The sequence below is a fragment of the Takifugu flavidus genome, chromosome 3 (assembly GCF_003711565.1).
Source record: "Takifugu flavidus isolate HTHZ2018 chromosome 3, ASM371156v2, whole genome shotgun sequence".
NCBI classification, from domain to species: Eukaryota; Metazoa; Chordata; class Actinopteri; order Tetraodontiformes; family Tetraodontidae; genus Takifugu; species Takifugu flavidus.
The window spans coordinates 7,433,883-7,448,705 of record NC_079522.1 but is presented as its reverse complement, the minus strand read 5'-3'; the positions used below and the strand labels follow the sequence as shown (position 1 = coordinate 7,448,705).

The 14,823-nt window shown below is 42.5% G+C and overlaps 3 protein-coding genes and 1 long non-coding RNA gene across 16 annotated transcripts; 2 read left to right on the top strand and 2 right to left on the bottom strand.

The window, feature by feature from the left end:
- The first annotated feature begins 357 nt into the window (after positions 1-357).
- On the top strand, positions 358-3,942 carry LOC130522033 (RNA-binding protein 4.1-like). 12 transcript variants are annotated; one of them, XM_057025954.1, is made up of 7 exons: positions 358-461; positions 883-1,314; positions 1,393-1,869; positions 2,961-2,990; positions 3,315-3,387; positions 3,596-3,653; positions 3,726-3,942. In XM_057025954.1, exons 2-5 carry the CDS (start codon positions 903-905, stop codon positions 3,320-3,322), a joined length of 927 nt encoding a protein of 308 aa, XP_056881934.1. In that variant the 5' UTR covers positions 358-461; positions 883-902; the 3' UTR covers positions 3,323-3,387; positions 3,596-3,653; positions 3,726-3,942. The 12 variants fall into 12 exon arrangements, with proteins under 12 accessions (XP_056881934.1, XP_056881932.1, XP_056881933.1 ...); XM_057025952.1 differs by having other exon boundaries at positions 1,393-2,036; XM_057025949.1 differs by having other exon boundaries at positions 359-461; positions 1,393-2,036; positions 2,241-2,990.
- A 269-nt stretch (positions 3,943-4,211) lies between these two features.
- tifa (TRAF interacting protein with forkhead associated domain) lies at positions 4,212-5,260 on the bottom strand. The gene has a single exon (XM_057025957.1). It carries the CDS (start codon positions 5,038-5,040, stop codon positions 4,456-4,458), a length of 585 nt encoding a protein of 194 aa, XP_056881937.1. The 5' UTR covers positions 5,041-5,260; the 3' UTR covers positions 4,212-4,455.
- A 482-nt stretch (positions 5,261-5,742) lies between these two features.
- Positions 5,743-9,352, top strand: LOC130522032 (RNA-binding protein 4.1-like). Of its 2 annotated transcripts, XM_057025943.1 has the most exons (5): positions 5,743-5,761; positions 6,007-6,142; positions 6,586-7,004; positions 7,087-7,746; positions 7,980-9,352. In XM_057025943.1, exons 3-4 carry the CDS (start codon positions 6,596-6,598, stop codon positions 7,719-7,721), a joined length of 1,044 nt encoding a protein of 347 aa, XP_056881923.1. In that variant the 5' UTR covers positions 5,743-5,761; positions 6,007-6,142; positions 6,586-6,595; the 3' UTR covers positions 7,722-7,746; positions 7,980-9,352. The 2 variants fall into 2 exon arrangements, with proteins under 2 accessions (XP_056881923.1, XP_056881922.1); XM_057025942.1 differs by lacking the exon at positions 5,743-5,761 and having other exon boundaries at positions 5,781-6,142.
- A 1,190-nt stretch (positions 9,353-10,542) lies between these two features.
- On the bottom strand, positions 10,543-11,572 carry LOC130522036 (uncharacterized). The gene is made up of 2 exons (XR_008949531.1): positions 11,372-11,572; positions 10,543-11,275 (listed from the first exon to the last, which is right to left on the bottom strand). It is a non-coding gene; the product is annotated as an uncharacterized LOC130522036 (long non-coding RNA).
- Positions 11,573-14,823: the final 3,251 nt, after the last annotated feature.

Here is a 14,823-nt window from a genome sequence, read left to right as displayed (position 1 = left end):
TGATCTTGGTTCCATCTTTTCTAATGGAAAATGTACACGGGAAAGTTTCAAATTGTAGGAAATCTGAAAATTAGTCGATTAATTCCAAGTAGGAACTCTTTACACTGGTTGGTTTGGATATTTGAAAGAAAATTGGGATCTTTTTATTTTGAGTGGTTTAGGTTTTATTGCCATTTGCTTCTCCCTATTGTGCACAATCTGAAGGGGTTTCATTTATATGAATATACCTGGGACCCACTAGAAAATTTTCTTTTTTTAAATGATAAACTTGCCAAACTGGGACACACTTCAAATTAACACTGAGACCGAAAACGTATATTAATATAGTGTATTATCAAAGCACAAATTAAGAAAGTGTTTAGTTCCTATTCCGGAGCGTTAGGTGGCGATAACGAGCGAGCGCCAAACCGGAAGTCGCGAAGAAGAAGAACAACCGGGAGTACTGTAACATCTAGCAAGTTGTAAGTGTTTGCTTTTAGTGATTATTCCGTTCTTTGTGGTCGACTTTATTTTCATTTGCTCGTTTTATTACGTTTTCCGGATGCAACACAGTCACCACCTGCTATGTAGTAGATTTGTGATAACCTTATTCATTAGAAACAAAATGGCTAACACTTTGAAGCTAATTCTAGATTATTGAGAATCTATACCGATTAATTGATCGCGTTTTGGAGTTGGAATTACAATAAGTGTGTTCACAAATGTAATAACACAATGAAATGATATTTATGCTTACTATTAAAGCCTTTGGTTGTTTAAATTGTTTGACATGAGGCCTAGGCCTTTATCCTTTGGCATGTTAGCCGACGAATCACCAGTTTTCGTTGTTAACCTTATATCACAATTGTCTGTTAAATCTAATATTGCACCAAATGTTTGCAGGAAAGTCCCGTGTAAGCAAAATGGTGAAAATTTTCATCGGTAACCTGTCTCCAGAGACGGAAAAAGACGAAGTCGAGGCTCTGTTTGTCCAGTATGGCACCGTCACGGAATGTGCCAAGTACAAAAACTATGCTTTTGTTCACATGGAAGACCGTAAATCGGCCACTAAAGCCATACGGGAGCTACATCTTCACAAGCTGAATGGCAGGCCCATTAATGTAGAGCTCAGCCGAGGGAAGGGCCACCAAGGTCCCGTGAAGATCCACATCGCCAACGTGGAGAAAGGCTTTGACAAAGAGCTCCGGGAGCTTTTTGAAGAGTATGGCACCGTCTCCGAGTGTGCGATCGTCAAGAATTTTGCCTTTGTGCACATGCCCAATTCTGAAGAGGCCATGGACGCTATCCAGGGCTTGGACAACTCTGAGTTTCAAGGTGAGAACCCTCTCTTAAAATGGCATTTTTGGTGGTGTTTAACTTTTGTTCAGCCTTTTACATTTTGTTTCCTCTCAGGAAAGCGCATTCATGTTCAGATATCTAAAAGTAGGCCCAGAGGGGGACCAGAGGAGGAGGAATATCCTCCACCTCCACCTGGCAGAGGAGGCTATTATCCACCTCCCTATCCAATGGAGAGGCCCGAGCCTCCCTTTAGGGGCCGCATGCCTGGTTACCCTCCTCCGCCTCCATTGCCGCCTCCGCCAAGACGGGCAGGGTACCCTGACCGCGGTTATGGCGAGCGGGACGGCTATGGGGTGGTCGATTACTATGAGAGATTCCGAACCCGCCCGTACGGCCCGATGGGCTACGACGACAGGCGCGCCATCCCCCCTCCGCCGCCGCCACCCTCGGCGCTGGTTAGAGAGCGCCTCGGTATGGCAGCCCATGACCCATACGAGCGCCGCCCGCTCCCACCGCCGCCTCCTCCGACCTCCATGATGAGGGACCGGAGCCCGATCAGGAGAGCGCCCGCTCCATCTGCTCCGTCCACTGGTAATGGGTACTCCTACGAGCGGTCACGGCTTTCCCCGGTCGCTAGGCCACAGTTGTATTCAGCCGCACGCCCCAGGGACAGTTTTACGGAGAGAGTACAGCTGCCGCCACCTCCGCCGCCACCCCGATATCCCGGCTATTAGGACCTATGAAAGTTTAATAAAAAGGTGAGAACAGAGAGGCAGTTGATGCCACCCTTAGCTAAAAACAAGACACTGACAGTCGCACCACCAACATCAACCAGAGCTTAAATCTTGCTGATCTAGAGGTTTTAGGCTAACAACACTCAGACTCTGCTAAACAAAGATAAAACTTGCGCCGATCCAGAGGAAAACACGCTCCTTGACATTTGTGGTGTGCTCTCTTTCCAGGTTTAGAATATGACAAGATCGTCGTCGTCTGCTGATGCACGTGGCGCTATACACACACCCCCACTTCGTCTACGGCGGATTGCGTTGCGTTCGCCTGAGAATTACTGGAAGATACTCTATTGCGGACGCCCCCCCCCCCCGTACATAAAAAAAAACAAAAAAAACAACACATGACAACAATGTAATCTGAGCTGTTTCTGATTTTTTTTGCTCTGCCTGATCTGTTAAAAGTCCTTTGATGTATTGCAGGATACGTTGCTGGTCGTAGTCCATTTTAGTGTGGTGCATCCCTGTAAAAGCCAAATGCACAGCGCTATCTAAATAGACGGCCTCACAAGAAAGTCATTTGAATGGAATTGCCTTTGAAAGCTTCAGACGACAAAAACCAGATCAAAGCATCAAATGCAAAACGACGTGTGGCAGTTCTGTTTTTTTTTTGTTTTTTTTTTTTGCAGTACGATTTGCGACCCATTAGCATGACTCGCAGTAGCCGCAGTGGTTTGTGGTTTTCTATTTTATACTTTGTGTTGATCTTTTCTTGCGGCAGTAGAACCTACACCGCCACTCATGTATGAGTTTCTATTTCCAGGTTGATTTTTTTTTTTCCCTCTCTCTTTTTCATTTGGAGGCTTTTAAATAAACGAATCAAACCCAAAACCGGCGCTTTTAACTGTGAAATCATTGAACGTTGCGAGCCGTTTAACTAAGTTGCTTTTTCAGTTTCAGTGTTCACGCTAAGCTTGACACATGGTAGGTGACCTATTTATTTGTTTTTCCTCAGCTCCGTCCACATTTGGCGAACGAATCGGGGAAAAAAATTTGCACCCGTCTTTTGGCCACTTATCCACAGTGTCCTGTGGCTCTAAATTTTAAATGCAGTGCGTCCATCCGCAGCATCTCCGTGTTGGCCCTATCGCAACAGCCCTGAGCTCGCCATCTTTGTGCCGAGTCAGCGATTTGTTGTTCCCTAGCATTCATTTCTGTTCCGGCTCATTCAGACAGTTTCGTTATTTCCATAATTACACCACTGAGTAAAAACTGTACCGGTATTCTTAGTATTTGTGCTTTTTGTAGGTGTTTAGACTCCTGATGCAGTTTGATGGTAAGTTGTCTTTCTGGAGGATGTCCAGCGCCCTGTGTAGACCAGGTAGGTCGTTTTAAACTTTTCCATTTGGCAGTGTTGAATTTACTGTCCAACCAAATTGATGCGTTAATTGTGTGGCTAGTATTTTAATGCTTCTGTAATTGTTTAAATTTGGGGAAAAAAAAACCTCAAAGGCATTTTTATATTGATATTCTAACTTCTATGTAGAACTTAGGTTCAGAAATTGACTTCTAGTCTTTTTTCCTAACAGCTCTACAGTCGAGTTTGTGGCCCGATCATCTCCAGAAGTGGTGGAATCCACCTGACAGGTAAAAGGCACAAGTTCAGTTTAGTCGACATTTCATACAGAATTTACGTCAATATATTTTCTATTCTTTCAGGTTGTCGAGCTGGCGTGAGCTTCCAGCCCAGAGGAACCAGCACTAAGCCAAAATAATGCAACATACTTGTACAAGAGACACTTGAATTTATGACTTATAAAAGGCCTGACTTTATGTGGACTACATCATAGATTATCCTCTGCAGTTTTACTGTATTTCTATGGCAAAATGAGATTTCCTTTTAATGTTCGAAATTAAAAGCATTTTCCGGCCTTCCCATTTTGAGTTTTCGTTGTTCGGAAATCAGGTCCTGTGAACACGCTGGAGTTGCACAATCAACCTACATACGTGACATTCCGCTCATTTACAAGCGTAGAGATCCTAAACCGTCCTGTTTACGGCCTCAATAACGCTTAAACTGCCTGTACACTCCCACTTCTGCTTTACTACATCTTTGATGTGACATTTCATATTTGGGATGGTTGCCTGGTTACATTTCCACAATCGGTTTATAGGTGATAGATTATTGATACTGGAATAAGGCTGTTTGAATGTTTTTATTTTTAAATCTGTTATATTCCTGACCTTCACCATACAAAAATGTTAAGGAATAAAACCACATTTATGATATAAGTAGGCATGAAATGCATAAAGGATTAAATACACACAAAAACCTGTTTACATTTATAATTTTCACAGCTTTGTCCATATATAGTACAAAATACTAATATTGTCTATGCAAATCTGAAATAATATGAACTTCAGTACGATATCTTAAAAAGAAAAAGACTCAAGAATAACATATCAGCGTCTCGTCAGTCTCCAGAGGTCCGTGTGATCCAAACTCAGCCGAGTAACTCTTGGGGTCCCAGGATCCTGAGTCCACCACAGGTGCACCCGCGGGCGCACACGTCTCTCTGGCTGGAGACACCGTCAGCACCTCGAACTCCACCTCAAAGCTCCCCTTCGCTTCACCCGACTCCCGAACGATGAGCAGCTGGTACTGGCCGAACCGAACCAACGCCTTGTCTGGGAGGTCCATCTTCTCCAGGTAGTCCAGCTCAAAGCCGTTGACGATCATCCGCGACTTCTGACTCAAGTTTTGGACGGTGAACAGCATGTCCGCGCTGTGCGGGGACCGGTAGGCTTGCAGGGACAGCTGTTTGCGGGACACCCGGGCGTCGAAGAGGGCGAAGGTGCAGGCACGGTCATCCCGGCCCAGTCTGAGGGGATCGTCTGCGGAATGTTTGCACCTGGACCCAAGGGGAAGCAACTGGTAAAGAGCCTGACAATGCTGCTGTGGGTGGTAGAGCTTAATGTGGAGACAAGGCAGAAGGTCTTCCTCCGTCTCCATTGTGTTGGACACGCTCATCATAGAAACAAAGTCTCCAAATGATGGATAAAAGATGCAGATCCAAAAGGAAAACAATCTCTGGAGGACTGCAGAAAATCGAAATAGATGTACGGAAGATATTTCTATAATCCTGCTGGTGTAAAACGAACTTTTTATGAAAACTGGTCGTCTTTTAAGTCTGCAAATCCTACTTAAACCAGCGCCGCCTGCTCCCGACTGCTACGGCTCTTTCCTCTCACGAGACCAAAACTAAACAGCTGCGTTCACTGGCAGTCGTAAAATGTCTTTGAGTAACAGTCCACGCAAAAGTCTCTACGTTTATGTCATTAACCCGGACCTTCGTGTTTAAAACTAGCTACTTCGACAGTGAGGGAGGTTAAAATAATGGCCTTAGTAGGTTATAGGAGGCGTATTTTCCACTAGAAGAATAATGGAAAAGAAAAACAAACAAATAAATAACCATGCAAAAGGTAGTCTTTTGTAATAAAAGAAGGCAAAACACAGTAACAAAACATTACAATTTATCTTTACTCACATTGTGTTTAAAAATCATACGCAATGTGCTGTTCAAAGTGTTTTGATGAGGTGGGGCGGTTAAAAATGCTTTTTTACTATTTGTTGGGGAACACATGAACTCAGCATGGTTGCCCCCGAAATTTCCCCGATGATGCAAGTTTCAGAAGTCGCCTGCAGTCGATTTACGAAGGAGTCATGTCGAAAATTCCTCTGTCGAAACCTTCCCGTAAGTTTAGAGGAAGAAGATAATCTCGCTGGTTAATAAGTGCTGTCGTTGTACAAAGTGAAAGTGGAAGAGATTTTCGAAATTACCATCACATTACTCTTCACATAGCCTTTTATTACACTCTTGAAACGAGAATGTTCTGAAATTATTCAACACGAAGTTACGGCCATAAAGTGGTCATACTATGAGCGGGACGAGTGCGCTGCAGTTATTATTATTTTTAATTAAAGCATGTCATTACACAGCCTGGCACCTAGAGGGCGATGTTTACAGCTATACCCATACCCTGCACTCACATGAAGAAGTTGGCATGCACACAAACACAAAAAAAGGCACAGCGGAATCGAGACTGGTTCAGACAAAGTGGCCACACGTTTAAAGGTAATTATATGTTATTTAAAAAAATCAGTCGATGTTTTTTTTTAGTAATTTACACGAGAGATCCATTGACAATGATATTGGCAGGCACGTATTGTTTTATGGACCACAGTAAATTGTGAGCGTGGCGTTATTAGCAAGCTAGCTGTGATTTGCGCTAGCACAATTGCTAAAATTGTGTCAAAGGGCGCTTAAAATGGCGTTATTTTCTCGGTATTGTTAATTCCACTTCTACATTTAAATGAAACACTTGAGCTTCACAATAAGCTCTCTCAAAGAACAGCACGGTGAGCCGTCATTTAGGCCATCGTTGACCATTTTCACAATGAATGGAATGAACCCTCAGGTCTTCAGTTTAGATTGCAGATGCATGGAATTCAATTAAAATGCTTCGGATCAATTCTCACCTGTACCTTTATCCGCTTTTGTGATTTGTTGTGGAGCAGATTTGCAAACATGGTGAAGATTTTTGTCGGAAATCTGCCCCGAGAGGCAAACCAGGAGGAAATCAAGGCACTCTTCACAGAATATGGCACAGTGACAGAGTGTGCCATCATCAAGAACTACGCCTTTGTTCACATGGATGACCGCAAGGCCGCCACAAAGGCAATAAAGAGCCTCCACCTGCACAAGCTTCACGGAACAGCAATCAACGTAGAAGCCAGCCACGGGAAGAACCCCGGCGCCGTCAAGTTGCACGTTGCAAATGTAGAAAAGGGTGCTGACGATGAGCTCCGCGCACTCTTCGAAGAGTACGGCTCTGTCACAGAGTGTGCTGTCGTTAAGAATTTTGCTTTTGTCCACATGTCAAATTCAGATGAGGCCATGGATGCAATTAAGGGACTGGATAACACTGAATTTCAAGGTAACGCGTCATGATATCACATGAGAAATGTTCATTATTGACATCTTTTGATTAAATTTTTTGTGTTTCTGTGTGTGTCTAGGAAAACGTATCCATGTCCAGATTTCAAAGAGTCGTCCCAGACATGAAGAACAGGATGCCTATCCTCCTCCTCCTCCTCCCCCAGACTGCGGTGGCTATTGGCCTCCTCATTACCCAGGGGACCGACCAGAGCCCCCCCCACCTGGTTACATGAGAGGCCGCATTAGCCATATGCCCCCTGGTTACCCTGCCCCTCCTTTGCCGCCCCCTCCTCCTCGAAGGGCTGTTTACCCTGACCGACCATACGATGGCGAGAGGGATAGATATGGCGTGGTAGACTACTACGAGAAGTATAGAGCCCGTCCTTACGGCATGACCTACGATGCCCAGCGTCCCGGTGTCCCTCCTCCTCCCCCTCCCCCTCCGGCCGTTGTCAGAGATCGCCTTATAACCCCATCGATTGACCCGTACGATCGTCGGCCCATCCCCCCACCGCCGTCGTCGTACTACGCCCGAGAACGCAGCCCCCTCAGGAGAGCGCCCCCTGCGCCGGTGCCCCCTGCCAGTAATGGCCATTCCTACGAGCGCTCCCGACTCTCACCTGTTTCCCGTGTCCCGGCGTATGGAGTTCCACGTGCCAGGGACCCATTCACAGAACGGTTGCCTCCGCCGCCGCCTGCACGTTATACTTATTGAACAAGGCCCCCCCCCCGTCGTGAAGGTGAGAATAGGTGGTAGGACGTATTTCTCAAATTCCATTCGTCGCACTGAAGATGGAGGCAGCTCGCGACCTCTCTAACACGTTTACCTAACGATAAAATCGCAGAGACCGATCACTAGTGAAAGAGCAGGACTCGTGATGCAGAACTGGCAATGGGCTCACTTAACACGGAACAGCGTTGCTTTCTAAAAAATGGCCGACAGTTCATTTGTGTTCATTTGCTCTTTTTCCAGGACCGTCGCCCGCTTCCGTCGCCACACGCCGCCTCCTGATGCACGTGACGCTATCCTCTTCTCTGGCTGAGCGCGTTACGTTCCCCTGCGACGTTCACAGGACGACGTGAATTGCCGACGTCCACGTCTCCTTCAATTTTTATTCATTTGGCACTGTTTTACAGCCGTCTTATTTTTTTACCTCAACCCCCCCCCCCATCCTGATTGTTTTAGTTTGTACTGTGCTGTATTTTTAATGCTTGACGTCGTGGCGACCATTACTCTAATTTTTTTTATTTGGACTTTTTTGCTGGACTACTTCTGATATTGTGTGTGACTTTAGAGAATTGAATAATTAGCTTCTAGGCGATGACTTGTACCCATGTACCTTTAACTGATATTACATTTAACCTGCACGTTGGGTTCCACCGGTTTAAAAGGAAAAAAAAACGTGGCGTTCATCTCAAAATTCACTGTTAAACCTTGGAAAAACTGAATACACAACGCGCTCACATGTAGTTTTCCATTATGAACCTTAAATAAACAGATATGTTCAGTAATGTAACTAAAAATCATGCCGCTCGTTAAAGTACCTCATCCAGTGTGCCGTCTGCATTGATGATGTTATCCGCTGGTATCATACGAGAACACCCCCCCGCCCCCTCGATATCTTTCTCGACGTTACGATCATTGGGCTCCCCTGACACATTAGCCGGCGTATATTTCCCCATCCCTCCTTAAAGCACGGAACATGCACAGTTGCATCAGAGTGACGACGCGTTCGAGTCCCACTAAAACAGTGGGAGATTGCAATCTCAGAGGAGAATAAAGTCTGGGGGAGATGACTGCTGGAGGTCTCCAAAGTCAGGTAAGTTAAGGGCTTTCAGAACTTCTGAAGGAGATGGCAACACACACACACTATCTCAAACATTTGCTCAACAAATGTTTTTCTAATAACTTGAAACTTACTTTTTAACTGTATAGACTGTCCAATGCAGAGTTGTAAATTGTTCACATGCTATGAAAAGATGGCTTGGAAAACTTTAGTGGGTAAAGATGTCGACTGGTTATAAAGGCTGAAGTGCAAAGGACACGTTTTAAAAATTAATGTCACATGAAACACGGCACCCTCTTTAAAGTGTGTTTTTATAGTCTGGAGACAAGAAAATGCTCTTTGCAGACACTGCTGTCGAAATTGGTGATCCTGATTGTAGGACTTGGGTTAAACACTAAATTCATTACAACTAATGGAAATACACTGCTAAAACTACAATTCAGAGGGGGATGATTTCTTTCACATGACTGAAGGGAAGTTGTAGCAGCAGAGATAATCTAGTATTTGCATTGTATTGCCACATTTTTCAATTTTCATGAATTAAAAAAAACTTTCCTTATTTTGCTGCCTTTTGTTTTTATTCTAGAAAATATCAAAATTATCCACGCTTGAATCGCTACATTTATTGCTGATCATGATCAGTGATGGGGTTTGAATATATTTCGTATAGTAGGTGGAAACGTTGAGTCGAAACCAGATTTCTACGAAAAAATGTCCTAAATATATTTGATCCTGCACATGTTCCTAAAGATGACTATTTAAAATGTACAGAAGTGAGAATTTTTTCATGATTCTAAGAAAAGAAAGAACCGGTTATCTTTATTTTACCCTTTGGTAAATCCCGCCTAGAAACGCCGCTGACCAATCATAAGTTAGCAACGGTAACTAAGGCGCACCTGGCAAGCTTAGCTTCTGATGAAAAATGACTTCCAGAACGATATCTAAAATGTTTGGGTGATGTTGTTTTTTCCTTCCCAAAACCAAAACTGGAGAGATCCGAAATGTGGATTAAATAGAGTGGAAGTCCTCACTTGCAGCCGAATCCATCCACTGTGTCTGTCCCAAGGTAAGATGCTAACGCTAACCAGCACACAGTTTGTTAGCTACAAGAGAGTAGTAGAAAAGTTACTGATGTTTTAACATCATGTTATGTAGTTGTGTACTGAACAAATATACCAGATAAACATAGATACAATGTATTGATCAAATATGGGCAAAATATCCTGCTGTGCCCTAAACAAATGTAAATTAACAAGGGGCTAACACATCAAATACAAAAAACAATAGGGGTAATTAAAGTTAGCTTAAAATAAAACTATTTATTAATATACCCTGCGATGCAAGAACAGACTTGCAGTCCTTTCTGTTTAGTCTTTGATATTTCCAAACCATTACTCCAGAAATTATATGGTTTTCTTTGGAATGCCTTTTACCAAAAATGCTGAGAAATCCAAGTTAGCTAGATGTTAAATCATTAAATTGTGGTATTCATCAAAAATCATATATCAAGAGCTCCACCCTGGCTGCAAACAATGTAAAATAAAAATCCTGGCAGGAGTGATCACAGCAGTTGATGCGGCTTTATTCCCTCTCTTCACTTCCTCTTTTTCTGCTTCATCATAAAACTGGATAAACACCAGAAAGTCTCTTATATCACATAATTGCTTCTCTCTTCTTTTTCATATGAGTCTTTCATTTCTACATTTTCAAACCTGAGATCTAGGCCAAAAATATGCTTATCATACACGCTGAACAGTATAACTGACTTTTATAGCTCTATAAATCACAAAAATGTTTTCTTTATTAAAAATGTATTAAAAAGCTCACAGAAACTGAAAAAAGCACCGGGACAGGGGCTGGTCTATTGCATTTCCAAATACATTTGTCCTGCATGATGATATTTTAAAGCATTAAAACAAATACACACAAACAAAATGAAGTTATCTAATGCTGCCATTTTCAGCCTGAGCCTCCACATTCACTCTGACATTTGAATAGACAAGATCCATGTCTGGCCCTTCTGACAGAGGACGCTGGACACGTTTTTGTCTTCGGATGAAAAGACAGTGACGCCTAAGTCGCATCTGTGACCCGAGTCTGCAAAACAACATGGTTTCAGTTCCTCATCCTGTGCACACTGTTCTTGAGCAGCCCGGGCTACAAGACAATAGATAGGCAGTTATTGCAGTTTAAAAATGTCTTCATATATTGATTCTAACAGTGAGACAGATATTGATGATCATGAAAAAAAAATGACCAGCCCGCCAAGGATCATATCCCTTATTGGTAGTCCAGACAACTGATCTGTAAGTAAAATTATGAAATGGAATATTGAATTCACAGTCCTCAGAGTGGAACATGCAATTGAGCTGGTGATCTATTCTGAACCAGCTGATCATACTGGGAGCACTGGAGAAATTGGAACAACTTACTGTGACATTTTTACCAGACTTCACTTTCAGACCTGAGACAGAGATCACACCTGAAATGCAAACATTTGATAATCGCCAGTTAAATCTGAACATCATTAAAATTCTTCATTGATATTTTCATTGCAATCTGGACTTTTAGTACCTACCGACCCCACAGTGTGCTAAAGCTGTTAGCATCATCATGAGCCTCATTCAGGTAATGATGATATCACTGAGAGTTCCTCAACTAGTGTGGCTCTTGTTCATTTACCCTCAAGTCTCATGTTCCCCCCCCTTTTTTTTTTTTAAAGATGTCAGTAGCGCTTTGGAACACCCATCTGTCTGTCACCTTGTCTGTCTGTCTGACTGAGATGAAACAAAACCACAGATATTGTTTTACATGCTTTACAGCGATAGGGCACCATGTCTATGCCTTTTCTACTCTCAGATCCTTTTAAAAAAAAACATCTGCAGCGTGAGAGTCTGCAGTGTGCGGTTGATGCAAAAAGCTGAAGGCCAGACTTTTCCATCACTGTGGTCTGGGTTCTGGTCTGCTGCTCTCAATTGAAATCATTTAAAAATAATCTTTTAAATGCAGGAAATAAAGTTGAGCTGAAGCTGGTTGTAGACTTCTTTGGGTGTGACTTCCACATTGAAACAAAGGAATTGATTTTAAAAATTGATTCATTGTTCTTTACATTTCTACAGGCACGGACACTTGATCACATCAACCACATTCTCAGGAAGGAAAACATCAACTCAAATCTTTCTGTAGATGCATTGCTTAAACAACCATGATGTGACTGCTCTGAGTCTTGGAGAGCAGTTGAGGGTTGTAAAAATCTTTTTTCTCTTTTTTTTTGAATACACAATGAATAGTGTTGCACACTTGGCTGCAATAATTGACTGTCCAGGCGTGCATGGGTGGGTTCTTTTTATAACTTTAATCCAGCGGTCAATACAGTAACACAACGTGGAGCCTACCGTCCTGTCTAATGCTTCACCCCGGTCTTCTCGAAAAATCTGCGCGCTCTTTTTCCCCTGAAGACCCCGAAGCTGCCCCAAAAATGCCTGCGTGAGCCTCACTCATTTTAACCACCATGCAAAATAACAAAAATTAAATAAATATGAGAATGGGGGGGGTCCATGTCCCTATGCATGCCAGGCATTATGGGTCCCACAATAGTCTGCCAGGTAGTCTATGTGCCTGGCCAAAAGATGTGTTGTTGCGAGTTTTTGGTCTCAACGGTGGAGCCAGAGAAAGAAATGTTTTAAAAGTAATCCACGATATTCAAGAGAAAATACTGAGAGGAGGCCCGGGGCCTCGGAAAACTTGATCATACCGAAAAACTTCCAGGAAGGAAGTTGAATTTGATGCATCCTCAAGGGGTGCCCAAACTCCAATACTTGATTCTTTTCTGAAGAAAAGAGCAACTACTCCCATCAGGCCATGAACGCGTAGATGTATACATTTTTATTCTAACTACCATGTACTATTACTGGTTAGTAACATGGGGATTTGAGGGTCAACTGTGAGAACAATGCGTTATCATTTTTGTTCTTAATGGTAGCAGCATAGTATCATTCTTGAAGCTACAGAGTACATAACATTTATATTCTGAGCATGTATTCATTTCTTTATGTTTACATCACGTTTACATCCTCTTTGTATATTCCAAATTCTACTCTATTCGATTTTATCTTATTTTTCTCTGCGTGCTCTTGCTGTTGTTGCACTGTAAATTTCCCCGTGTGGGACAATAAAGGACCTGAATCTGAATCTGAATCTGAATCTGAATGTGACCTGCTGTGCTTTTTTTGACATGAAGGTCTTTGTTGTAGATCTTCAGTGCAGAGCAGAAAAAGCCAAACTTCCTGTGGGTGACACTTCAGTTGCAGTGCAACGCTCCATTACGGAAAATGACGACTCGTTTTAAATGCATTTTTAATTATCACTTTACAGCAGAGCTGAAACAGATTTCAGGACGCGCAAGACAACAAAATTGTTTTGAGCTCTGAACCGTCAAAAACAATATCCCAAAAGAGCTCCACGTTGCGTGATTGTCCCAGGCTTCATCTGGTGGCAGCGTACACAGGGTGTGACTCCGGCTCCTTTTTTGGTGGAGTCCTTCTGCTTCTTTTCACTCTCTGGAAGTCTATTGATGAATAGTTCAAATCATCAGGGCCCAATTCTATTGATGAATAGTTCAAAGCATCAGGGCCCATGTCCTGCGAAAAAAAAATTAGGGGGGTCAAAATGATGCAGAATTATGGAACAAAATATTTTAGAATGGACTATAGGAGTAGCTCAGACTGTAGGGGACCAGGCTGGGCATTTGAGGTTCTATGGTTCAAATCCCCTGTGACTTGGATCGTCAACTGACAAGGTGCAGTCTAAGAGCACTGTTGAAGTACCTCTGATCAAGGTAAAATGGATTTCTTCTTACATTTGAAGGGTTTCAGCTAACTTTAACAAACCACTGGTACTGTTGTAAAGGGACACGTGACAAGACAAACAAACACAAGGTGGCTACGTTTATTTGTAACTAAAGTCTGTTTCCACCAAAAAACAGTTTTGTATAACAGTTTTGTAATGACTAATGTTCTACAGTAGATCTTCAGATGTTGCAGTCCTTCCAAAGCTGATACATCTGAGCAATGCTACATTGTGTAGCTGCACTAATATAATCGGTGAATATAACACCTTAATCAGTAAAAAATTACAAATGATTTGTTATCTTTTAGTTGCCTTCCAAGAGAAATACTTATGATTAAGTTTACATTTAAACCAATTAATACATTTTTACTTTAAATTGTAGTCTAATTGAAGCAGATAGCATTTAAAAATGACTAGATTGTCTGAAATTACCTCATTTGTCGTGGCAGTGCCGTCTTTAGAAGTACCATGAAAGAAATCAGAAAAGTAGTTAAAAAAATATTAGGAAATACAGACCAAATCAACCCAAAAGATCCTAAGTACCTATCTGAAGCTTCCAGATTTTGACAACTAGACCAGCGATGACTCCAATCAGGGCAGTTATCAGAGCGCCCAAAATAAGCGGTATCACCATTATTCCTCCATTAGATTTTTCTACGAGAGGTGATTAAATAGAATGATTTTTTTTTTAAATTGTTTTGACAGCCCTTGTAAAGCACACGTCTGTGTGGTATTCTATTGGAAGATAAAATAAATGTAAAGCAATCTTACCTTTAACCATAAGAGATGTTGCACTGTAAATTACTGGGTATTTATTTTCTCTATAGCCACAAAAGTACAACCCCGAGTCAGAGAAATCCACTCCTTTGATCGTGAGTATAAGGGTGGTGGAATTGGACGACATGTTAAATTTTCCATTTTGGAACCTTCATAGAGTCTGACATCAGAATTGGGCCTGCTCATTGAGGCGACGTTGCTGGCGTCGGAACCGTCGGTCAATTTGAACCAGAAAATATTTAATGGTAAGATGGAGACGTTGGTGCACTGCAGACTGATGTCGTCACCGACCTCAACACACGCAGTGTGAAAAGTACAGGCTGAGAAAGACACTGAGAAAAGAAAACACCGTAATCCAACTGGATCCACATTAAGCAAAGGAAAACATTCAAGAGAACAAATATT

Excerpts from the sequence above, each read along its gene's own strand:
- LOC130522032 (XM_057025943.1), top strand. The coding sequence starts at position 6,596 with ATGGTGAAGATTTTTGTCGGAAATCTGCCCCGAGAGGCAAACCAGGAG. Across the intron at positions 7,005-7,086 it reads GGATAACACTGAATTTCAAG|GAAAACGTATCCATGTCCAG; the intron begins GTAACGCGTCAT and ends GTGTGTGTCTAG.
- tifa (XM_057025957.1), bottom strand. The coding sequence starts at position 5,040 with ATGATGAGCGTGTCCAACACAATGGAGACGGAGGAAGACCTTCTGCCT.
- LOC130522033 (XM_057025952.1), top strand. The coding sequence starts at position 903 with ATGGTGAAAATTTTCATCGGTAACCTGTCTCCAGAGACGGAAAAAGAC. Across the intron at positions 1,315-1,392 it reads GGACAACTCTGAGTTTCAAG|GAAAGCGCATTCATGTTCAG; the intron begins GTGAGAACCCTC and ends GTTTCCTCTCAG.